This window comes from Neolamprologus brichardi, chromosome 12 (genome assembly GCF_056152115.1).
Source record: "Neolamprologus brichardi isolate AB-2024 chromosome 12, ASM5615211v1, whole genome shotgun sequence".
Taxonomy (NCBI): Eukaryota; Metazoa; Chordata; class Actinopteri; order Cichliformes; family Cichlidae; genus Neolamprologus; species Neolamprologus brichardi.
Genome location: NC_142115.1, coordinates 36,317,781 through 36,342,377, shown reverse-complemented (window position 1 = coordinate 36,342,377; position 24,597 = coordinate 36,317,781). Strand labels below are relative to the sequence as shown.

Genomic DNA, 24,597 nt, shown 5'->3' with positions numbered 1-24,597 from the left:
ATTTAAAAACTAAATCTTTATTTTTTTGTGGCTGATGATGATTAACAGGTGAAGTGAAACAGCTTCTTGGCTTACAATAAACATGAGCATTTACAAGTGTTCGCCTCTCTTTCATTTTAAAGTGGAGATGCAAACCTCCAGAATAAAATCAAAAAAGCATCACAGGAATATTACATTTGATTAAATAAAGACGGACTGGTTTGTCTTTGACACCAGGAATGTTTATTCGATGTCCACGTCAGGCTGGAAAATAAATACGGGAATCCTGTGTGTCAATGTTCACCTGCAGGAGAGGGAAAACAAAACGCGCTCAGTCAAGACAGCTCAAGTTTTTCTCTGGAGCAGCTCAGTAATACGTGTTTAACCTCATATTTTCTAATATTAGTTCTACATGTAAAATCAGTCGATCCGTCCATGAATCAGAAACAAGAAGAGGGAAGGATCGTTGTACGGACCTCAGAGCAGTTTGTCTACGACACAACAAATGCATTTGCATCCTTTCCTCTCCAAGACTTTGAGACCAAATATTTTCTCAGAAAAAGGAAACGGCACTTTGTTGGACTCTAGTGATTACTGGTTTACACAAATAGGGCCACTCCACTGTCTTATGCATAACTTGGTCTCTTTTAAAACTAAATTAACTGATGGTAGATGTTTCCTACCTGCCGTCACCGTCTGCAACAGAGTTGAGAAATAACTCGATGTATCGCTCGCCTGAAAGAGAAGCACCAAACAAAGTCAATATGCCACCGATCAGTAAGCAGCAAAGACACGCTTTAGACATTTAGACAAATATTATTTGGATCATAGAAAAATATATAAAGAGCAGAGAAGACTCAAATTATTCTTGTTTTTCTGATTTACAACATTATCACAGACATTCAGGAGAGAGAAGGTTAAAAATGAAAATCTGTTCTTTTAAATGCATCCCTATAACATCTGGGGCTAAGTTTGGCATAATTATTCAATAAACAATATACTCCCACGGTGGATCATGAATTAATTTCATGAGTCTCAACAGTTTTTCCGTAAATCACACAACAAGTTGAACATTTATAATATTAGGATTTGTTTTATGACCCAAAATCCTGCAAGTTCAGAGCAGCTCTGACTTTAACTCTTTCCTCCACAAAGACGACAGACCTGCAATACAAGCGTGTCAGAATAAAAAGCCTGACAACATGAAGCCCACACAGAAACACTGACAACACAACAGCAGCGACGATGATGCTGGCAGTTTAATGTGGAGGCGGAGTCTGTTTACACACTGCCAGGAGCAAAGAGGCGGAGCTCACAGCAGCTGTTCCTGTGGCCACCATTGAAGGAGTCTTTCATCAAAGCAGCTGATCAGCAAACCTAAAACTATGTAGATGAACTGATAACTTGGTCTGATCCCAGACCAAGTTAGGTTATAGAGCTCGCTGAAGGCTGACGGCAGGCGTCATGTTTTACACAGAAGCAAACAGGGGTGAGTCTAAAGGGGGAATTGGGGTGTACTAGACCACATTAATTTCAATACTTTCATAACATTTTTCATATTGAAAGAGAAACAATATCAAATACTGTGTTAATTAATTATTGTAATATTTAAAAATGTAAAAACTAAAGCTTTTTTCCACAATCCCATAAAAATGCAGAGGGCCATTAAACTCGCTGACCTGAGCGTTGTTGGTTTGGATGCTGCATTATTATTAACCCTTTAAAGCCGGTCGGAGCGGACACGCTCCGTTTTGCGTAACTATTTTTAAATCCCGGTAGCTCTGCAACCACGTAAGCTAGCGCAATAATTTTTTTTGCATATGAAACCGGAGGAGTTGTACTTACATCTTATGCCATCAGCTTGTCCTCGGTCACAGTTTCCTTCCACATATAGCTTTGCAAAAACTGCATAAAAAGCGCTTGCAGCAACAAAACATAATATTCCAGAAACACGCTTTGCTGATCCGATCAGCTGTTTGTAACACTTCCTACGTTGGATTAGACGTCAGCGCGAACTTTTGCATGTCCACCATTACCTGCCCGAAACCGGAAGTGACGTCATTTTCGCGGAAATGTAGTTTTTTACCATCAGGGCCTCATGAGCCTATACTGGTGTTTTTAAAAGTTATCTTTGACTTTATGACTTTCTGTGTCGTTTCTGGGATGCTTAGGACTCATATTGGACTGCTGGAAATAGTTTATTTTGATGCATATGCTGCTTTTTTGCAAATTTGCATTATAATATTTATTTTCGTTTTTCCTGCAGTATATAAAAATTGGTGTATTTCAAAAGTAAAACTATGAAGACACTCAAAATAAATTTCCTGTGGTGGGAAACTATTTTGTGCAACTTTTTTGTATTTACAGTTTTGAGGGATAAGCCTCTTAAATTTCTCTAACTAGAAATATATGTTAAAAAAGCAAAAACGATTTTACATTTTTTTGTAGTTTATTGCACTTTTTTTGCAATTTATGTAATCACTATGCACTTAATGCAGACATATTATTAAAATCTGGGCTGTAATGGTTGTATTGATGTATAGCAACTTGAAATGCTCCCAAAAATGGCTCCACAGCATGTAAACATATAATATAAGCTCTGGCGGACTTTGTTCTATGGTAGGTCTTAAAAGGTTAATATAACATCTGTTTTCAGCAGCACAAAAACTTGCCTCCTATTAACGTCAGAAAGTTTTCCAAGAAGACGGAGTAAAGATAACGTTGTTATGCCTTAGTTTAGATTACATCTGTATCTTATTTTATTCAAGTCTGACATTTGACTCGAGATCATTTCCATAGTTTTGCATTTAAAAATGTTTTAATGTAATTTTAATACGAGGCGCACGATCAAAGAGTTCATTTCGGGGTTTTGACAGATGTTATATGCAGTTAAACTTTAAAACATTCAAGTTTCTAAAATGGAAATCAATGAGAAGTTCATTCTGAACTCATCTTTTGAAAATGTATTATTGCTCATTTATAAGACAAAAGTATTTCTTATCCGATTACTCGATTAGTTGATAAATTACTTGATTACTAAAACAATCGACAGCTGCTGCCCTGGTGAAGAGTTGAACTAAAAGCAAAAATAAACAATAGTGTGAAAAGCTCACCAACGGGCTCACCTATGTTCATCCTGTCTTTGGACATGGCGGCCACGGCGTCTCCGTGGCAGTGGAAGTAAACGTCCGCCTCTCCGCTCGGCCTGCCGTCGGGACCGCATTCGATCAGGATTTTCCACACGGCCAGAGGATAGAAGAACTGCGAGAGAGACACACCGACACGTGAAATCACCAAACTCAGCTTCATTGTCTCAACACGTGAACAGCTTTACCTTCACTACGTCTTCCCCAGAAGCCTGGAAAGGAAGTCCCCTCACGTGGATGTAGTGTAGCGGTACGGTGGAGCTCTGAAGGTGAAGTGACGGAGGAGGCGAAGCAGGTGATCTGTTTTCAGGGGCTAAAACAGGACCCATTACACCGCTGTCTGTTAACCAGGCTCATGTATCATTTAGGCTTGAACTTCCATAAATGGCTATCATCAAATATCATCAAATATTCACTGGAGCTATTAAAGCTTGAAATGTCTGTGAAGGCTCTCAGTCATCCAGGTCATCGTAGTCTAAGGAGTTTGCAAAGAAAAGCGTCTGGACTTCTTTAAGTTGCTTGAAGACGTTTCACCTCTCATCCGAGAAGCCCAGGATGTGAGTGGGCGTTAAGGCGTCTCACCAGATGCCTTAACGCTCACTCACATCCTGGGCCATCTGACCTCAGGAATTCGCATGATAAGGTGGGGCCAGGTTTCACAACGAGCTCACCTGAAACTCTGGCTGATTGGGACCCACACCCAGTTTCACACCTTGGCTCAGGCAATTAGAGGATCATCAGGGGGTCCTTTTGTCCCTCTGTGGGGGGAAACTCCCACTAGGTTTAAATCTGGGACTCTCCACCATTTGACCTTAGAACCTTGACCTTGAAGAAGCTTCTCGGATGAGAGGTGAAACGTCTTCAAGCAACTTAAAGAAGTCCAGACGCTTTTCTTGCAAGCTCCTTTGACTAAAGCTTGAAATTATCAGGGTAGCATAATCAGTCAGAATTAACATGCCAGAGGGACGGGCCACTACCAGCACCTGTTGCACGGTATTGAACCCATAGAGGGCGCCAACTGTGTTGCATATGTCAGGTCATTTAAATGCTTTCTACCCTGTAAAGAACAAGAAAGTCTTTTTTAAAATATGGTTTATAACATTGAATTGGCACGTGTAAGAGTGTCCACGTGAAGAGGTTTAACCCCTCTCTGTGTTACCTGTTCGTTAAATCCGTAACTTGTCTTGTCACATCTTAAGTGTAATTTATTTTCCCATAAATGCATCCATCTACCGCAGGGGTGGGCAACTCCAGGCCTCGAGGGCCGGTGTCCTGCAGGTTTTATATCTCACCTTGAGTCAACACACCTGAATCACATGATTAGTTCGTTACCAGGCCTCTGGAGAACTTCAGGACATGTTGAGGAGCTAATTTAGCCTTTAAATCAGCTGTGTTGGTTCAAGGACACATCTAAAACCTGCAGGGACACCGGCCCTCGAGGCCTGGAGTTGCCCACCCCTGGTCTACCGAATGCCGACTGATCGACAAGTAGGCTGGAATTGGGAAAGGAGCTAGAGCAGAGTTCACTGGGAAACACTGGTCAAACTAACACATGTACACAGGCGGACGTATTTTTGTTTTTATAAAACACGCTTTATTCCCAGCAGAGATTTGAGGAGAGGATGTGAGGCGAGAGGTTGTTTGACTAAATGAGACACCGAAGCCTTTGAGCCTCTTTTCAAAACAATGTTAAACATGATATTTTGCAGAGCCACATCACAAATGTTTTGTTGTAGCCACTCCTGCTGTGCTTCTTTTTATTTGTTTTATGTTTATATTCATATTTTAAGTGTAAGATTTGCACGTTTTTCCAATTCCAATTAAAATCCCTCACCACTCCTCCCGTCCACTGACTGAGGCCTGGACTGAGACGGAAATGGACTCGTTCTCCTCCTCCGGGTCGAGTGAATCTCATCTCTTCTGCTGGGAAACACCTCGATGTATCTGCACATATTAGAAACAGCACACGAAGCAACAAACATGACGAAAAATAAAAGAGTGCACTTCTTCTTGGTCACCAGAGAAACATCCAGGTGAGTTCGAGAGTCAGCGAAGCTTCCTACCTGCTCCCTATGATCTCTCGGTCTCTCTGCAGCGCTTCATCGGCTGCTTCCTGAGACGTGAACTGCACATAAGCCACTCCAGACTTTCTTCCCCTGGAGTCTGTGACCATGGTGATCCCGTTCGCCATTATCTCCAAACCTGTGAAATACAGCTTGTTAAGATAAAGTAGATCTAATTATTTTCCCCTTTCATACTTTCCCCTTTTCAAAAGGCTCAGTGCCAGTTTTCTAACTGAAAGCCTCAGCTGCTCATGTTGGGAGGTGAAACAAATGAATCCTACGAATGTGATTTACCAAGTTTACCAAATCATGCATGAAATTATTTTTAAAAATAAACTTAAGCAGGACACTGCCAAGACAGTAAGTGAAAACATTTATTTAGCCACAGACACTGAGAATTTTGCTTTAGTTTTCTTGTCTTCAGACTAATAAACCAAAATCATTACCAAGCTCTACTTAAATTCAATAGTTAACGTTTATTTGGGTTTTTTTGCAACTAAATCTACTGAGTTTGCACTGAAAAGAGTCCCATACTGTAGCAACACGCACGATCTGATATGCTCGTGTTGGTGTTGTTCCCAGATCATCATACTAAATGTTGTTCCAGGATCAACATTGCAAGTGACCAATCAGAATGTTGTGATGTCATACTTTTGCGACTTCGGGAAAAACCGGCGTAAAATAAAAAACTGTACTTAAGCTGCGAGAAACCGCCTCTGTCTGCCGATCAACGGACCCTAACCCTAACCCTTTAATAAACGGTAAGCAGAATTGATATTGTCCTTGCAACACTGGAATTTCATAAATGCACGAATGGCTTGGCACGCAAAAGAATAACGTCACAATAATGTGATTGGTCACTTGCAATGTTGAACCTCGAACAACATTTTCATGATGATCTGGGGACAACACCAACACGACGATATCAGATCATCCGTAGCAACACAGTGTACCTGAAAAGAAGTGGACAATGTCATCCTCAGTGCAAGTGAAGGGGAGCCCTTTGAGCAGCACCACGCCATCAGCTCCTAGAGGCTGGGTGGCTTTCTTCAGGATGGCTTCAGCGTCACCGTTTGTCACTTCATACACTGAGACAGGAGAACGTGTTCTTATTTATTATAAATAAATTGTATGCTGTCAGGACCCTGAAACTGAACTGAGTTTTCCTTCAAACCATCAGTCTTAATCAAGGACTTCCTGTTTGGAACAAACCTTCAACGTATCGTGGGCCGAGGTACTGCCGGTGCTTCTCCAGTGCTTTGCTGACGTCCTCCTCGTGCTCCATCTCGATGAAGGCTCGACCTGACGGCCTCCCCAGCCTGTCCAAAGTCAAGTGGATGCCTTTCACCCCATCACGTATCCTACACTCTGGTACATGGTAATGGCAAAAAATAATAATTTCATTTAATTTATTCATATACTGTGTAGTTAAAGAGTAAAGGTGTGCCACTCCTCAGACTCCCACCTGAGAAGAACTGCAGAAGGTCCTGAGTGGTGCAGGACCACGGGAGACCTTTCACCTGCACGATGTAAACCTCCCTGGTCTCTGGTTCTGATTCAGGATGATAGGCCGGCAGAGGTGGGTAGTCATCCTCATAGGTTCCTCCTGTCTGGAAGATGTAGAGTCAATTAAATCAATATATCAGTGTGAAATGGAAACGATCATACAGGCTTTCAATTCATCACACCTTGATTACTGTAACTCATTATTCCTGATTCGGAGTTTAAGATTTTCATGCTCTGATGCGTCGCTGTATTAGTGAACTACGCCAACCTTTAACAGCTGCTAAGGACCAATGGAGATTGTGCTGTGCAGGCTTGTTTTATCCACTGATACAATTTTAATTGTATGTGATTTTATATTGTAAAGGACTTTGTGACTTCTGTATTTGCGTCTTTCTGTTAACTGCTAGGTTAGGAAAGAGATGCTGCAGTGAAAAAAAATTAAAGGAACATTTTTGAGAAAGAAACAGTGGTGGTAGACGTCATTTGGATGAGTGACAAAACGTTTCTCCCACTGAAAACTCTACGTTAAGATGACCAGAATCAGTCTTTTGGGGTTCTGTACATACAGTTTTTATACCCCTTTTAGTGAAAGGGAAATGAAAGTTAATTTAGATAATGCTTCAGGATAGCTGCCCAAATAAGTGCCTGGATGTGTTTCAATGACAAAGACATGCTGCTAGAAGGACCATGTAGTCGTCAATTCAAGTTGATGCTGCTCTTCAGTAACACCTGTCAAATCCCACAATTATAGCAGCTTTATAGTGACTAGGAGTCGGAAAGCAGCCACGATAGCTCAGGTAGAATAATTGTACGTACTGTAGAAGGCAGGTGGTAAACCTCAGAACCAGCTCAGGTCAACTGACCATAGCCAGACCACAGAGAAATAGCTCACATTAGAAATTACTTATTCTTTTTTTCTGAGAGTCATTTCCTCCACTGCTCTCCTACGCCAGAATTTAGGAACCCTCACACTAGCCCCTGCCAAAGTGGGTTTGGTACAAGTGCTTTCCTTTACATGAACAGGGATATTTCTGTCCTGGAGTTTCGCATATAAGCACGAATTTAAGTGTCTGATGCTCCCCAACCAAAACATACGCCCGTAGCGTTAATAAACTCTTCCAGAAGCATCTTCAGAGCAGTTTTAAAGTATCTTCTCGGTCTTTAACCGTCTCTAGTTGCCTCCGTGACCCGAACACATGCTAAACCATGCGGGGCTGCTCTGAGACTAACCTTGGTACAGAAGCGGCTCTGGCTGCTTCTAACTGCGGGCTGCAGCTCGCACAGTCTCTGGAGACAGGCTGTCCGGGCCGCCGAAATCAAAGTTCGCTGCTGAGTGAAGCCGCACATGCGTGAAGCTGTCGGTACCGTTAGCTGTCTGACTGCGACACACCGCCGCAGTAAAAACCACAGAGATTTACCGCTGCAGGACATCGTAGCCGAACCAAACCGGAAGTCAGGTCAATAACAGACAGTCTGTTCTGCAAAAGAAATGAGACGCCCGAACGGTGTGAGATCGGGTTTCTCTTAATGTAGTCGGTTAGCTTAGCTAGCTACCGGCTTAGCATCACGATAACCTGTAAGTGAACATACTCACGTGGGTCGGTGACAGTCAAGGGCAGCGCTCGAGAATGTGAAACTGATAGTTAACAGTTTCACATTATCAATATCCGGTTTGGACTTTCACAATAAAGGTCTATTTCAAGGGCAGGACGCTGCTCTTTCGACATAATTCTATTCTATGGTTTAAAAATGTTCAGCTTTGGTTTACCTTTTCTTAGTTTCAATATGGTATCTGACAGGAGAACCTTTTTTTTTTAGAAATCACAGTAGAAATTACGACATGAATGCAGCTTTTCAGAAAGCAGTTGACTTGGCCATGTGGACATCTCAAGTCTTTATTTTATTATTTGTGTTAGTGGATTTTATAAGTATAATAACCTGGCTAATAACTGTTATTTTTTATTATTTTTATTTTTTTCAAAATGTAATTTTTTTCAATTAAATGTTATTCATATAGCACTAATGCACAACAAAATCACCTTAAAGCACTTCATGCTTTCAGTTAATGACGTTACAATAATAGAGAGAAACAACCAACCCCCCCCCCCCCCCCCCCCCCATTAAAATAATATTTGTTATCATTCGTGACTGAATTATAGAAAAACAAGTGCAAGGGATGATTAACATATTAGTAAGACCTGTTGTGATCTATGGTTAGGAGATGGTGGCACATCTGAGTGGCAGAGTTGAAAATGCTCAGCTCAAATAATCTAGAGACCACAGAGGAGATTCAGGGATGTAGTGAGAACATGCAGAGGGCTGGCGTCACAGAGGAGGATGCCAAGGAGAGGATGAGATGGAGGCAAGTGATCAACTGTCATGTCCCCTAAAGGGAGCAGCCCAGATAAGAAGAACAAAACATCCTTGATAATTAAGCAGATATGATATATTTTAAATGTTTAACTGCTTGCTTATGTATGTATTTATTTATTTAACTTTATTTTTAGATTCTTTCACATGGATTGGTTGTGATGGGTGCAAACTGCTAAAGACTGTGTGACAACAGATTCATCAGTAGTTATACAAATGTGCCACAAAAAGAGAAGCTGGATTTTTCACATTTATATTTGTCATTATACATGAATATTGCTGTGGTTATTTAAAGACACTTCATTTCTGCCTTAGATATTAAATACGAGTTTGTTGATCAGAGAAGCAGACTGGCTTCTTTTGTTTTAGTGGGCCAAAATGGACGGGATGTTATTGTGAACTACTGCAAACTTGATCTTTAGCAACTTCTGCCTTGCAGCGCTTCCTCTCTCACATAGTATTTAACCCACACTGCCATCTAGAGGTGTGGGTCGGTGTGGGTATTATGAAGGGCCTCATTCACGAGTATGTGCGTAAAAATCTCACTCTGTGGAGATAATGAGGAAGTAGTGGTTAGTCGTGGTTTTTGGTATTTTCATATCTTCTAAACAATCGGCTTCGAACCTTCTGTTGTTCAGCACTTCTTCTTCTTTTTTTAATGTAAAGGTTTTCATTCTTTTCTCTCACTTATTTTTCATTTGGTTATTTATGCTTTAAAGGTTTGTCTGAATAAGTTAAACAATTACAAACCAGAGGGAACTAAAGCTAGCAGCAGAATGTAAAGAAACCCTATGACTTTATGCCCAAAGCATCAGTGTACTGTGTGGAAGAGATGCTAGCTGAAGCTGAATTATACCTGAGCTACCTGAGCTGCACTTTTGCATAATACAATCTGCTACCACCAGGTGGTGCAGTGTGTCAATGTAACATTATTTAACCAGGTAAGTCATTGAGTGCACACTCATTTAAAAGGTAAAAGAAAGCAGCTCATGTTTAAAGAACATGACAACTTCCTTTTTTAAGGTGCCCCCCTATGGTGCAACATTTAATGAAATTCTGCAGATGGAAAGTATTATATGCAAAATAAAAGTGTTTATAACCTTCCAAAATTAACCAGTGGCATCAACAAAATGTGTAGAAGCTGCGTCATTGATGTTAAATCCGCTTTTCTTTCTTTAGAGATCGAATAAGTTTTTGTTATATTTATGTTATAATAAATAAATTCTAAAACTTCATCATCATCATTTTTATAGGTAACTTTGATGTGAAAATTCTTATTTTTATAATCTATTTTAAAATAGCTAAGAAGGTGATAATTTTCTTTTTTATGTAAAAACCTGAAATAAAAGGGTCTCTACATGTAGACAAGGCTGCACATGAAATAATGTATAAGTTATTATACTTTATGTCCTTAAAACTTTACTGAATTTATTTAGAGCTCAGCATGCCAGATCAGATCATAATTTAGAAATATTGTGACATTGAGAAACACCAATTTCATCAGTTACAGAGAAAATTAGGACATGTAGATATGTCATTTCGTCACTTGACTACATTTTTGTCTTTCAATATCTCCACAACCAAACTTATTTAGTTATTGAACAAACTTGCAAAGGTCGAATTCATAGATAGATAGATAGATAGATAGATAGATAGAATTTTATTTTGAATATGCAAATATAACTGAAATAACAAGAGAAAAAACAAATAACAAAACTTAACAAACATCAAGTTTTCATGTATATATCTATGTCTACAGAATGTGTGTGCTCGAAAAGGAGTAGGATGCAGTTTAGTAGGATGAAGTTTACACTTCATGCATTGAAAGTAACTACTTTCATCGGGAAAGTGTTACTTTGGGGTGTTTTTTCATGTTTTAAAAGAACATGTAATCTTGTTCTGCAGCTGCTAACAGGTAGATCAAAGCCAACATCAGAGTAGAGGTAAATAATAATAATAAAATAATATAATATAGTATAAATAATATTACAATTGCATTTATAGCCCACTTGATAAAGTTCCAATTTACAAGAGCCCAGTTTCTTTTTTTAGTATTTGTAATGTTTCAAATGACGTAAATGTTATCTGAAGTCCGTTACAGCCTTTCTGTGGCAGAATAAAAATAAAGCTTTTTTTCTTTTAAAGTAAAATAAATAAATAAAGACCGGAGTCACGTGACCGCCTCCGTTGATGTCTTGCAGCAGCATCCTCTGCTGCGCGCTCCTGCCTGCGACAGCACAGCCGCGGTGTGGTCGCTCTGAACGCACGTTAACGGAAAGGAAAAAAAACACTCCACACGTCGGGAAGGCCTCCGCCACACTCTACACCCTGTTGCAGTCACAGCGGCGTCGGATATAAACACAGACACGCACGTTTTCTGATCCTAGTCGCTCTTTTTTTACATTTAAAAGCCCTTTTAAAAGACAGTCCTCGTAATGGCGACAGCTGCGGTGTCTGCCCCAACTGGCAGCGGCCCGAGCCCCGGGCCGGGAACGGAGCTGGTCCGCGGGCAGGCCTTCGACGTCGGGCCTCGGTACAGCAACCTCTCCTACATCGGCGAAGGCGCCTACGGGATGGTGTGGTAAGTTGTAGCCGAAGTGTCTCGGGCTGACACTTTTGATTTTAGCCCGACGTAAACGGCGGCTAACCCGCATCTTTTCCGTTTCTAACTGTCATGTTTCGGCTGGCTAGCAAGCAACAGCGAGAAGCCGATGTTGCTTAAAGGAAGACGGCAGTTAAATCCCAGACGGTGGTCGCTGACTTCATGGCATTATACTAGCCTGGAAGTTCATTTTATGTGGCTACTTTTAGCTGTTATCAATGCTGAACAGGGTGGACGATATCTGAGGTATCGATCACTTCAGGCGGACAGAGGCGTTTCCAGGATTTCTTTTAAAGTGGGGTCCGCAGAGGGGGGCCCGCGGGAATCAGAACATTTGATCAGAAATAAATGCAGAGTAGAAAAAGTCACTGGGTGTGATTTTTCATGCTCACGTGAAGCTCTGTGCACATGAAAAGTGATCGTGCTTAAAGGTTTAAGGCTGTTTTTACTAAATAGCTGTTTCGCAAAGAGATGGAAAAAACTGTTTAGATTCTTCACTCGGCTAAAGATCGTTATCCTGTTTAACTAGACAGATGCTGTAAACATGTTTTATATTCTTAAAGTTCCTGAAGTAAAAGGAAACTCATACATTACAATGTCACATCAAGAATATGGATTCATTGTGTTTATCAGTTTAATATCGCAGCCATTAGCACTTAATTGTTTGTACTTTATGTGTACTAACACAGTGTCATTTACTGTTATAATTGTGGATAAACCGAGGCTTTAAAATAACTGGATTGAATAACAATACTTGTACAAGTACTTAGACTCTTTAATCAAAAATGCTAATTCCACTTATTCCAGTGGACCGAAATACAAAAGTGTCTGTTTTAAAACAACCCTCAAGTCACTAAGACGACCCATTAGTGTCAGTTATGCTTCCCATTATCTTTATTTTAATATTTATATTTATGTTTGTCACCGGTTTTCCTGTAGCTATAGCAGATATTCTAAAAATGCATAGTTTGTTTTTGCAAACCATAATTAATTATACTAACTTTGTGTGTTAGCTCTCTGCCTGAGGCTTCTGCAGCGGTGCTACTCTGGGTCTGTTAGCCATGGTTCACTGCACAGTCACAATGTAGTGATTAGAAGTGGAAAATTACAATAAACTCAAACCTTTAATGTAAAAAGAAAAAAAGGACTCCACTTAAAGGTACCTGGAGTCATGTACTCATGATGCTCTGAGAGCATAACTATTGATTTCTTAATATGAGTAATGTAACCTTAGTGTTTCAGCTGTAAACAGGTTTTAATTTCTTTCCATACAAAAGTAGTTGAGTAGAAGCAGAGAGTAGCGTGGCGTCGAAAAAATAATGTAACAGAAAATAAGAATGTCTCTTACTTCAGTTTCTGTAGCGTGCTGCGTGTAGTCATCTAGTGACATGTGCAGTAATTTAATCAACACACTAGTTTCTATATGTGTCTTTGTGTCTTCAGGTTTATTTCTGCCACATTTACTTAAACATTTACAGAAATGCAGTTTTAATCTACTACATTCTAGATGCTAATAATGTAATTTTGATTTATCTTGAAGCCTTGGGTTCTTAATATTTTAAAGGTTGTAATATAAATCCAATAACAGCTTTTATGTATACATGAAAGCACCCAGACGCATTTAAATCATCTCCAGCTGCATTATTAAAGTGATCATCAATGATTATGATTTGATATTAATTCTGCATTTGCTTTGTTAATGTTGCTTTGAAATGTAAAGTTTGTTTTGGTGCTGTGTTAGTACTCTCAGGCTGCTTAAGTGAGACTTAAGTAAAGAGTCTAAATACATGCTTTGCAAATAAATTGGGTAAAAAAAGATGTTCAGTCTCATGTGCAGCACCACATTCCCCTGTAATATCATCTTAATTATTGCACAGGGCTTCACATGAGCCTGAAAGTCATACCTAATGTTTTCTAGGCCAGTTTTCTCAATCAAATATTCAGATTTCCTGTGCCACCTCATTTAAAGCATCCTGGAAATGCGGCTAGTGTGTGGGCTTTATAGTGAGCTGACATTACCTCATTAAATCTTTCTTTCTTTCTTTTTCCTTTTTCTTTTTGTTCCTACATGAGGTTAGTCCTCTGTTTAAGTTGCTTGGTGTTGCATAAAATGCCTGGAAAATGTATTGTGGGAGTATCTCAAGGGGTTTTCCTTGTAGCTGACGGCAGATTACAAGCAGTATATGAAGGAATGTGCAGGAAAGATAGACCACAGAAGCATTATTTTCTATCCACTTTCTACCTAATGGTATGCTATCAGTAGTGCAGTAGAGCGTAAACTCAAATTATTCACCATTTTATTTGTGGTTTCTCTTGGTAGTGTACATTCCCACACAGGAATGGCAATCAAAGGTAACTTAGTTTTGTCCACATTTCTTGGTGTATTAAATCAAACTCTACCCTCTACTTTGAAAAACACTTCTTGCATGTGTTTCTTTAGCCTGAGGAGATGCTTCTGACCTTAAATGTGCACACTGTACTGCATTACATAATATATTGTCCTTGTGTCAAACAGCAGCAGTGTAGTTCTTTTGTCTTCTGTAGTTAGAGAGAGGAGCAGGCTTTTCTGAGAACAGGCTTTGACACACAGTCTGCCCACGGTGTCGATGCACAGCAGGTTGTTTTAGCACCTTTTCGTCTGCAAACTGGAAAACCCACCGAAAGCACACAGCTACAGTTGTACGAGCAAAGAAATGACTCGTAGCTCAAGTCGAGCCGAATTGAAGTACATTTTTCCATGCGAGGATGTTCACTTGTAAAGAGGCCTTTGTGCTTTTACAGTAATGCTTCAAAGTACGTGTTGCAGTCTGCAAAGCTAGCATTATTGCAGAGCTGAGCTCACATTAAAATGACTTTCAGAAGTTCACCTGCTTGGACAACTTTAGAAACACTATTGCATGAAAATATTACCGCTGATATCCAGCTAGCTTTTATTTGTATGTTTGCAACACTTCAGTTTTAACCACACACTGTGGTCAGGAGAGCTAACACGACTGAAAACCAATGATGTCTTGCTCACCGCTTCAGCAGTTTCTTTATGTTAATTGTAACACGTGTTTGCAAGGTTTTACTGCAGTTTACAGTAACCTAATGTTCTACATGGATACATCACAGAAATGGAGGTAACGCCCGCAAGGACACAATTATACACTATCTTCAACTAGGCCGCAAACATCAAGTTGTGAGAGGTGCTCAAGCAGCTGAAAGAACGCCACAGCATGTGTCAGCAAAGTGATGTCACTTTTGCTATGCGCTGTCGTTCACAAAGGTGACAACGTTTTTTTTGTTTTTTTTAACCAATGTTTTAGTGAGACATATAGAAGCTCAGGGTAAACACAGGGAGATGTTCCCACAGTTTGGAAAGATGAGACTTAGTGGAAAAAACCTTCTTTGCTTCCGGTTTTGACAACTTCTCCTTCTACATCACAGCTGCCTGAGTGGCATACTGTTTTTTTTGTTGTTGTTTTTTGAAGAATACTGCAATGGCTACTTGCGCTATAACGGCGAGTACTCATCGATGTGGCTGTGTGACGATTATACTGGTGGCACATGAAGAGACCAATGCATCGAGTGTACTGGTGCCTTAATAGTTCAGTGGTGAGCCTACGGGCAACTTTGCAGACCATCGTCCGCATGTTGTAGCTGTTTTACCAGGAGGAAGTGTCGCAAGCAGCCAGGCTGAGAGCTATTCTTGCATAAGCAAGAGTAGCTCACAGTTGCAGAGGACCCTGAACTTATAACGTTACAAAGAGCTGTGGTGAAGCAAGAGCATTTAATGTTTGGAACAGGGTTCCAGCCCAGTTGTGAACAATTTAGCATTTTACTCATGCACAACGTCATTCATGGCGACCTTCATGCTGTCTTTATGGAAAGGGAGGACTGAACACAAGCATGTTTGCATAGGTTGCAAACACCTCTGTGTAATCAAACCTACGCAAACTGACAACCAGTGTGCCATAAATTATTTATTATTATAATTATTTATTATTTTGATTACAAATACCAGCTCAATAAATAAATATTATTGGATTTATTTATTTGCCACATTGATTTCACGCAGTTTGTAAAGCAGCATACCTTAACCCTGTTGTTGTCTTAAATATGAAGGAATGACTTCCAGTCTCTTCCCCACAGTGAGGACTAGAGCTTGGTCGTTAACAGTGGTATTGGATCGGTTCTTGGTATCAGCGTACGCTAAGCCACGCTATCTACAGTGTGTCGGTTTGACACTGACAAAAGTTAAATGCAGTGGATCCCTGTCCATCTTATTACATGCTATCTTGTTTTATGAACTGTTGCGCTAATTGATGAACTGTGTTAAATGGAGGATTACTACCAAACAGATCAGTTATGCTTTTTTAGATCTCTATCACTGTAACGTAATTTCCAGGAAGGCGGATTTAACGTAGAACTGTAACATGTACATATCAGTGCTCTAGGCGTCGTCTTGGCAAGCAGTTTATGTTAATTTCCTACAAGTGATGACTTGCTTAAAGTTTTGCTTCTAAGATTTGGATCTCATCACTGTGGCCTTTCCACACCTTCCCTGTCCATCACACTGCCAACTGGGTGAAAGGTTCGAACTTTTCTTTAATGAACTTTGTTTCCGTCACCGAAATGTGGCCTCTGTCAGTGTGGTCTCTGCAGGTGCCACTTCCAGTAACCATCAAAGTTCATATTTTCCTCCAGAATTGGGTTCTTATTGATGTTAATGATGATGATGATCTTCTGTCTGTCTGGAGCTTTGTCATCAGTATTTAATGGCGGTAGCTGTAATAGTACTCTTTTAAGGGCCTTTCCAGGGAAAGCATGCTGTGACCAGTTTCAGGAATGTTTCAGTCCATTTTAAGGGATGAATCGGGGCAAGTTTGAACAAAACATTTCAGGTCGAAAGGGAAACTCGAGTGATTTTTGCTTCGTTCAAAACTCAAATTTCTTTTCTTTTTTAATTTCCAGTGATACAAAAATCTCTTGGCTGATCAAAAAAATCACAGGTTTTAAAATGTATGGCCATTAGGTGTTATTTTAAATGTTTTACAATAGAACTTGTGCATTATTTGTTTTTCTTAAAAATTATTAAATAGATGTAACAATTCTAATTTTGTTGATTTTCCTACAGAGAAAAATTAATGTGTAAAGCTTTTCACTTCATAATTTATACTTTTAGGAATTTCAAATGCTCTTTTATCTTCTTCTGACTCAAATTTTTAAATTCTACCCTTGGACCCAGTCAACCTTAAGCACTGTGCGGAGAGTAAAGGTACAGCTTTAGAGCGGTTGCAAAGAAGTTTTAATGTCAGTCATCTCGCTACTCTGTGGAGTTCCCCAAGGGTCTCTTTTGGGGACAGTTCTCTGCTCACTTCCCATCTGATCTATTGCTTTTTTAAAGTTAGAGCATGTCCTTCCACTTCTATGCTGATGATTCCCAAATCTACCTGCCCCTCACGCAAAATAAAGTGCTTGTTAAAAAGTTAGAAAGTTTTAGTGACATCAAAACTTTGATGACCATTTTAATGAGAGTAAGACCAAGGACATGATTCTTGGAGCCATTTGTTGCATTTGTCCATAATTGGACTGGATCCTTATGTTAAATCTATTATAAATAATCCTGTAAATCCTGAAAATAGATTTACTTAAAATCCTTAAAAAAATGCTTGTTTCTATGGCCAAGTCCTTCTTATTTTGAGAGAGTTACATCTGCTTTTATTGCAACTTGACTTGACTATTGTTACACCCTGTTGGATTGGATCATGCTTCCCTTTTGGATCTTTAATTGGTCCAAAATGACGCTGCTCGCTTATATACTAGACCAGGGGTGGGCAATTCCAGGCCTCGAGGGCCGGTGTCCTTCAGGTTTTAGATCTCACCTTGGGTCAACACACCTGAATCACATGATTATTTCGTTACCAGGCCTCTGGAGAACTGCAGGAGCTAATTTACCAACCAACACAGCATTTAAATCAGCTGTGTTGGTTCAAGGACACATCTAAAACCTGCAGGGACACCGGCCCTCGAGGCCTGGAGTTGCCCACCCCTGTACTAGACCCTATACAATAAAGCATGTCCCATGTTCTGGCCTCTCTTCACTGTCCTCCTGTGCTTTTTAGGATATTATTGCATTTTTTTTTTTAAATCCCTTAATGGATTGTCACCAACAACAACTGCACATCTCTTAACACCTTACGTCCCGTCAGCGTCACTGAGATCGGCTGACCAGTTATCCCCCATATCCTGAAGATTACACTGAAGAACGGGAGGGATGGAGCTGTCACAGTCATAGCTTCTAAACTGTGGAGTGAGTTGCCTCTCCATATTAGGCTGACCCCCACCTTGCAAATTTTTAAGTACACTTCAAAACTTATTCTTTGTCCCACGATGACATTGGCAGGTATTTGGACAGCTGAGCTGTGTCATCTTGGTTTTCAGTGTGTCTGAACGCTCTGCTGGAGACACACTCAGCTATAGTCCAGACACTCTTGCTACTTCTAGAGGTGGTTTTTATTGTTCCGGACGGTACCGACTGCTTCCCGTAGCTTTATTAGCCACATGTTTCAGGGTGCGCTGAGCTTCAGATTTTAGCACTAGCACTGGCCCAAACTGTGCACACTAAGTATCAGAGGATCTAATGACTTTGTAATAGCAACAACAATAGAGAAACTGATACATGTATGGTGTAAGCACCTGATGTTGTTACCATTAACATCTTTTTGCTTTGCTCCTTGTATTTGCGCTCCCGTCACAGTAAAGCAGACCGTATGGGCCTGAAGGAGTGACACAGATGCCGTCCCATGATGGTTTCTTCAGTTTCGCTTATATTCACAAATCGGTGATCCTTTCGCAGTCCTTACTCAAGTTCAGGTTGAAGCCCAGTCGTTTCACTGACTCTGGTAGTGTTACTGTATTTTTGGCTGCGTGTGCTCCCGAGTCAGAGGCGGTTGGAGCGAGTGCTGTGCGAGCCTCAGCCTCGTTGCACTCCTCTTTCTGCGTTCTTTTTGAGACCTGTGGTTTTCAGCCAGTTGGTCGTGTAGCTTTGATGTGCAGCAGCCAGCGAAAGTGTTGCAGGGTGTACTTCAGACATCCCTCAGTTTGCATCTGAAATATTTTTAAATACCATCAGTCAGTTCTTTGTCAGGCTGCGCTGCTGTATGGTGGTGTTGGGCTGCAGTCAGCTGGCCTTGATGAGTCAGTAAAGCAGGATGCACTGTTCTGTTGTTGCATTTTCTATAGAGATTAAACATGAGTAAAAGCCACAGATGCACACGACGCTGATTGCTTGTGTGATTTTTCTTTTTTTAAAGATTATGAACTATGTTTCTACAGCTCTACTGTGTTAGGGTTTAACTCCTTTGGATTATTTAAACCAAATTCACATTGAGCATTTAACTGTCACCTTCTTGCTGTTTTGAAACCAGACATGACAAGCTACAGGTTGATCTGACTAGTTTGTCATTGACAGTTATTTACCAAATCGGTATGCACGTTATTTCTCCTTTTTGACTTTAATAATGATCGTGCTTCATGTTTTATTCACTATTACCCAGAATGAGTGACTGAGCCCATAAAGTCATCAGAAAAGTGTTTACGGAGGTTCTATTAGATCAGGTATCGCTGATGTAAGCTTCTGCTTAAAGAGCGCATTTTTGGACCGAGAATCCCACTCCTCTTTGTGGTCGCCCACTGTACAGCAGGATACTCGTTCTCTGTGAATTCTCATTAAATCCACATTTTGTTTATTTTTCTAAAAAACCCTGAAACATGATGCAGATTCTTTGTAACCTAAGTTGGTACGCTGCATGAAGACATTTGCTTACCAGTCGACTGTGAGGTATGTCTGTGTCATTTTCAGAGCAGGCCTATTTTTGCTTTCAACAACCTCTTGTTGGTGCCTGTTGAGGCTGGAAAGCCCTGACATGAGCAGATGTACAACCACAGATTGGTGGTACACTGAGCCTCTTAACACTGTATGCTTACACAATCACAAGATACTGTATCACCCTCTGTGATAATATTCAGAAGCTGCCGTGGCAAACTCTGCCTTTTTCAACCCGCCCACATGAGCAGTTAGATCATGGGGGGAATGCTGCTGAAGTGGCTCATGTTTATAAAAAGTTTTACATCTGAAAAGATGGGTGATAGTTGGTCAGATTCCACTTTTTTTGTTCATATCACACTGGAACAAGGAAAACGGCAGGAGGGGATAAGTTTTTATATTAGCTAGTATGCAGTGGGGATCGCTTAGTGAAGCCTGTTTTAGAAAAGAGACTGTGTTTAATGGCCACCAGAGGATTACTCCTGTGGCTTGTTGTCCTACAGAAGGCTGCAGAAAAACAGCAGCCAGACACCATGTCTATAAATGGATTCTGGTTAAATACATGGGTTCATTCACTCGTTTCAGGTCATATTGAATAAAATATTAAAGTCCATTTTGTAAATTTTGATCACTCTAAGTGTCAGATTATTCAGAATATGCTGAAAATGCTCAACTCAAGGCTTCAGAACTGGACTTAACTAACCAGTGGGTGACATCACGGTGTCGGCGTTTATCTTTTATACGGTTTGTGGTAAAAACAAAGCAGCACACTGAAACTGCTCCAGTACTATTCAAAAAGAGCTTCTTTGTGTTCTCATTTTGACCCTCTTGCAGGTTGATGGCTATATAAACAAATAAATGGAAGAAATTAAGTAAATTAACCACATTAAAGCACACTTGCGCAGACATATATAATAGAAAAGAAAGACATGAACATGACTCCAGATTCGGATTATAGTTAATTACAACTAAAAACTTAAAGTTAATTGTGAAGAAAATAGTTCTTTAGTTTGTCAACACAAAAAGCATCAGAATGCTTTGGGATATTATTTGGTTTATTAGACTGACAAATGCATGGAATTAAATTTTTCACTCAACAAACAGGTGGTCCGATGTTTGGCTGCTCCAGTCTGCATGCCAAATATCATCGGGCAAGATAGTAACCCGAGGTTGCTCTGCGATCCATCCGGTGTGTGCAAATGTTAGATAGAAAACATACATGCATGGAAAAAACATGAAATGTGGTTAGCACAACAAGTGTATTCAAATCATAATTCTGATTGTAAAAGCTGCCAGACAGGATTTAAAAAAAAAAAAATAAAAAAAAAAATAAAATACACTCACGAACAGGAAAAAAAGCTCCTGTGTAAATGTGTGAATGAGGTAAGTTGTATGAAGTGTTTTGAGTGCCCAGTTAGAGTAGAAAAGCCCTATATAAGAACCCGCTGGACTAATAAGCACCTCTGATATCTGGCATCTCATAATGTGAACCTGGCTATCATTTGAGCTTTGGTATTGTGTAGAAATACAAAGTTGTGTTGTCACAGCATACTCTTTGGTATCACTGACATCCAGCATGGGAAACACTTGTTGCTTGTAAACATTTCATCCTAAATTTATTTGTCATTCTCGTCCTCTGGTGATTCTGACTCCGTCTCGAGTCCTTGACCTGCCTGTTTCTCAGCCACCGCCGATGCTCTGCTTCGTCCTCTCGAAATGCCACCGTGGTGCCCATCTCCATGGCAACTCCTCTGCTTCTGACATCAGTACCACCACTCCACAGCCAATGAGAGAGGGGGGGAGAGAATGAGAGCCTTGACACTCTGAAATCCTGTTGTGCAATTCAGAAGGAGATGTAATTTGGGTGGCTGCGCCTGCCAAGACGAGCATGACGACTTCTGGTTCAGAAGTAAAACATTCAGGCGCTGCTCTGCTGCGTTGATGTTAATATCTGTGCTGATTATCAGGACTTAAAGGTGCATGTTGTTGCTGGTTTTACTGTTGCATCCGCATTTCTCAGAAACCACAGTGCTGAGCTTACATTAGGACTTGCAACCTAATGAGAAAAAGGCAGATATCGAGTTCATGCACAGCGAAATATGCAGAATTAGCTCTGATACTATCACCTGCCCTCATTTTTATGTCAAGGTATGCTTACGGAAGCATACCTTGGGCTTGACAAGCAAAGTTTTTCTGAAGGATGTTTATCACAATGAACACTGGAAGATTCTTTTTTTTTCTCAAGAAAAGTTGCATGTTTTCATTTCAGAGATTTTAAAACACGCCTGTCTTTGAATTACCTTAGGTTAACACCCTTTCAGCTGAATAGTCTAAATTATCTGCATGAACTACAAATCACAAGTTTGCTTCAATAAACAAACAAAATGTAATTGCCCTAAAATAAACACTTGTGACAAACTAAGATATATATATTTTAATCGTTCCATATATGAAGTGACATAAAGAGCTAGAAATCCATGAAAATGACTCTGCTAAGCCCCAGAAATATTTAATTTAAAAGCACAAAATTGCAACATTTTAAAAGCTACAGTCAGAGTATTTGCTGTTTTTAGGACTTCATTAGAGTCTTCACTCCCACAGTGGAAAAATACCTTTTTACAATTTTCTGTGTGACGTCTTACTTTGGTTCATTTATCAGTTTTTAAACCAAAAGACTGAGTTTACTAACCAATAAGTCACAGTAAAGTCCAGATCCTCTGAAAGAAGTCTAAAGGATTCCAACTTTCTAATTACAGTTCATCATTATGAAATCTAAATGTGCTTTAAATAACTATGAAGCCACTGACAAAATCCTCGTGTTGGTCAGGTTGAGTCCTGAATTCTAGAGACTGGCGATGCTTTCATTTGCACAATTTGTTGTCTATGAAAAATGTCTTCCTTGAGCTTTTGTATTAATTGGTTTCCCTCATTCAGAGATGCGAGAGAGTGCTTCATTTAAATGAAAGACTTTGAATTGATGCAAAAAAAAAAAAACAGCATCTGAATCTGAGGTTCAAGTGTTTGGTCAAAGCCTTGGAACTGGAAGGTATGCTGTGGCTAAATAGGAGAGAAGCAGCAGGCCTATGGTCAGAAATTAAAACACGAGTGCTATCTGTAGGAGAGTTCCTATGTTAAGCATTTATATCAGTGGTTCTTAGCAGATGCCTAAAAAATAGGCTGCAGGGACAAGTTTCAGTGAGTCACATGTACAGTTTTTTGTTTTGCTGTTGTGCTTTTCTCTGACTTGACCTCTGTAAATTACTTGACGCATGCTCAATCATCCAGGTGAGTAAATCCCCAAAAGTTGATTCTGTTCATCTGGATGTAGCGTTTTCTGGGAGAAATGTTTTGTGACTCATCCAGGTGACTTCTTCAGTCTCAGCTGACTGCAGGTTTCAATCGTATAAACAGTACATTTGCATAATGACTGAAACCAGCCCACTGAAGGAACAATGGGCTGGGAGGTCAGTTCCTTAATCTTAATTATGGAAGTTTTCATGACCATTGATCAACCACCACTGATCAAAGCTACTTTATCAAAGATCATCATTCACAGAGAGTTGGGGAATGGCTACAATCACAGCATGTAAGATGGTGACAGATGAACCCTTAGGCCCCCTCCTCGATTCAGAGATGGTCTTTCCCTTTTCACGTAAATGGCCTCCTTGACTCCGCCCTCAAACCAGCGTTCCTCCCTGTCCAGGATGCTACATCCTCATCCTTGAAAGAGTGTCCACTGGCCTGTAGGTGTAAATAGTCTGCAGAGTCCTGGCCTGACGAGGTGGCTCTTCTGTGCTGTGACATCCACTTCGGCAGAGGTTGTTTGGTTTGGTATCACCCTCTTCCTGTAGCCACTTCCTGGGTCTCGTTTCAGGGGCTCGTAAGTATTTTCGTCACTGAGCGACAAAATTTTCTTATGATAGTCTTTCTGGTTTAGCAAAACTGTGCACCTACCCTTGTATGCCGGAAGGATGATAATGTTGTGGTCAGTGCTAACTGGCACCATTGTTCCTTCAGTGGGCTGGTGTCAGTCATTATGCAAATGTACTGTTTATAAGGTTGGGAAACCTGCAGTCAGCTGAGACTGAAAAAGTCACTTGGATGAGTGACGAAACTGAAAACACTACGTCCAGATGAACAGCTCTGTAAACACCTTCCTAATGGGTTTATAAGCTCAGTCACCCATAGCAACACAGAGTCACTTTTGGTCATTCTAAATGCCGGAAAGGTTTTTTTGTTTTTTAAATTTGTTCGACATGCTTTAGAAAAATCGGGTTGTGACTTGATGACTCAAAAGAATGGCAGCTGTAACTGATGGTAACAGGTGGAGATGCACATTAAGACTGATGGTGAGATTCTGTGCATTCAGGTTTTGCTTCATTTGCCTGATATTAGTCTGCTTTATGGTTTTAGGTTAAATAAACTGTATAAATTTATTTAGATGTCATGTTAGCAGCTGTGATCAGAGAGTGAAATATAAAAACCTAGAAAGAAGTCAAGAGTATGTGTGTGTGTACGTATAAAGTATACTTTTTTTAAATGTATTTTTTAAATACATTTGGTTGTATAATCCATTTCATATGTGAAGAAACGAGAGCAATGAAATGGCTTACAGTATCAGTAAAAACAGATGTTACTGGCATCTAATTTTATTGTACTGGTAAAAGAAAATAATCGACTAGTTTTATAGTAAGACAAATTAGAAAATAAAACTGAAATAACATAGAACTGAATGAAATGCCTCAGTTCATAGGTTGGCATACTGACACCAGTATTGTGCCTTCCTAATAGCTGGCATCTAACTAATAATAACTGCCGTTATTTTATTTATTTATTTAAATGCAAAAATTTGTGTTGGTTTCAGCTTCAGCTGTTGGGTTTTGGTCTGCTGGACTCGTAAACATTGGGATTGGTCAAAAACTGGGGACAACAAGCAGCAAATGTAAATGTTACAGTAACGTTTGAGCCTATAATGGTTAAAATATTAAGGCTATCATAACGGCACACCTAAATATAGAGCTGGGGTTATGAATGACTCCATACAGTCTCTTGGAGTTATATATGTCTCATTTTCAGTCTGAAATGACACTGGAAAGTTAATGATTTATTCCACGTAAGTGG

The 24,597-nt window shown here is 40.0% G+C and overlaps 2 protein-coding genes across 3 annotated transcripts in view; one reads left to right on the top strand and one right to left on the bottom strand.

Annotated features, from left to right (window-relative positions):
- Positions 1-199: 199 nt before the first annotated feature.
- Positions 200-8,386, bottom strand: grsf1 (G-rich RNA sequence binding factor 1). 2 transcript variants are annotated; one of them, XM_087849505.1, is made up of 11 exons: positions 8,289-8,386; positions 7,925-8,172; positions 6,654-6,798; positions 6,401-6,556; positions 6,142-6,276; positions 5,189-5,327; positions 4,960-5,069; positions 3,314-3,438; positions 3,105-3,240; positions 663-714; positions 200-283 (listed from the first exon to the last, which is right to left on the bottom strand). In XM_087849505.1, exons 2-11 carry the CDS (start codon positions 8,123-8,125, stop codon positions 280-282), a joined length of 1,203 nt encoding a protein of 400 aa, XP_087705631.1. In that variant the 5' UTR covers positions 8,126-8,172; positions 8,289-8,386; the 3' UTR covers positions 200-279. The 2 variants fall into 2 exon arrangements, with proteins under 2 accessions (XP_087705631.1, XP_087705632.1); XM_087849506.1 differs by lacking the exons at positions 200-283; positions 8,289-8,386 and having other exon boundaries at positions 625-714; positions 7,925-8,281.
- A 2,892-nt stretch (positions 8,387-11,278) lies between these two features.
- The window catches only part of mapk1 (mitogen-activated protein kinase 1), a 39,539-nt gene continuing 26,220 nt past the window's right edge, over positions 11,279-24,597 (top strand). The window contains exon 1 of the mRNA XM_087849500.1: positions 11,279-11,645. Within this exon, the coding sequence (XP_087705626.1) occupies positions 11,500-11,645 (146 nt within the window). The 5' untranslated portion in view covers positions 11,279-11,499. The remainder of the gene's footprint in view (positions 11,646-24,597) is intronic.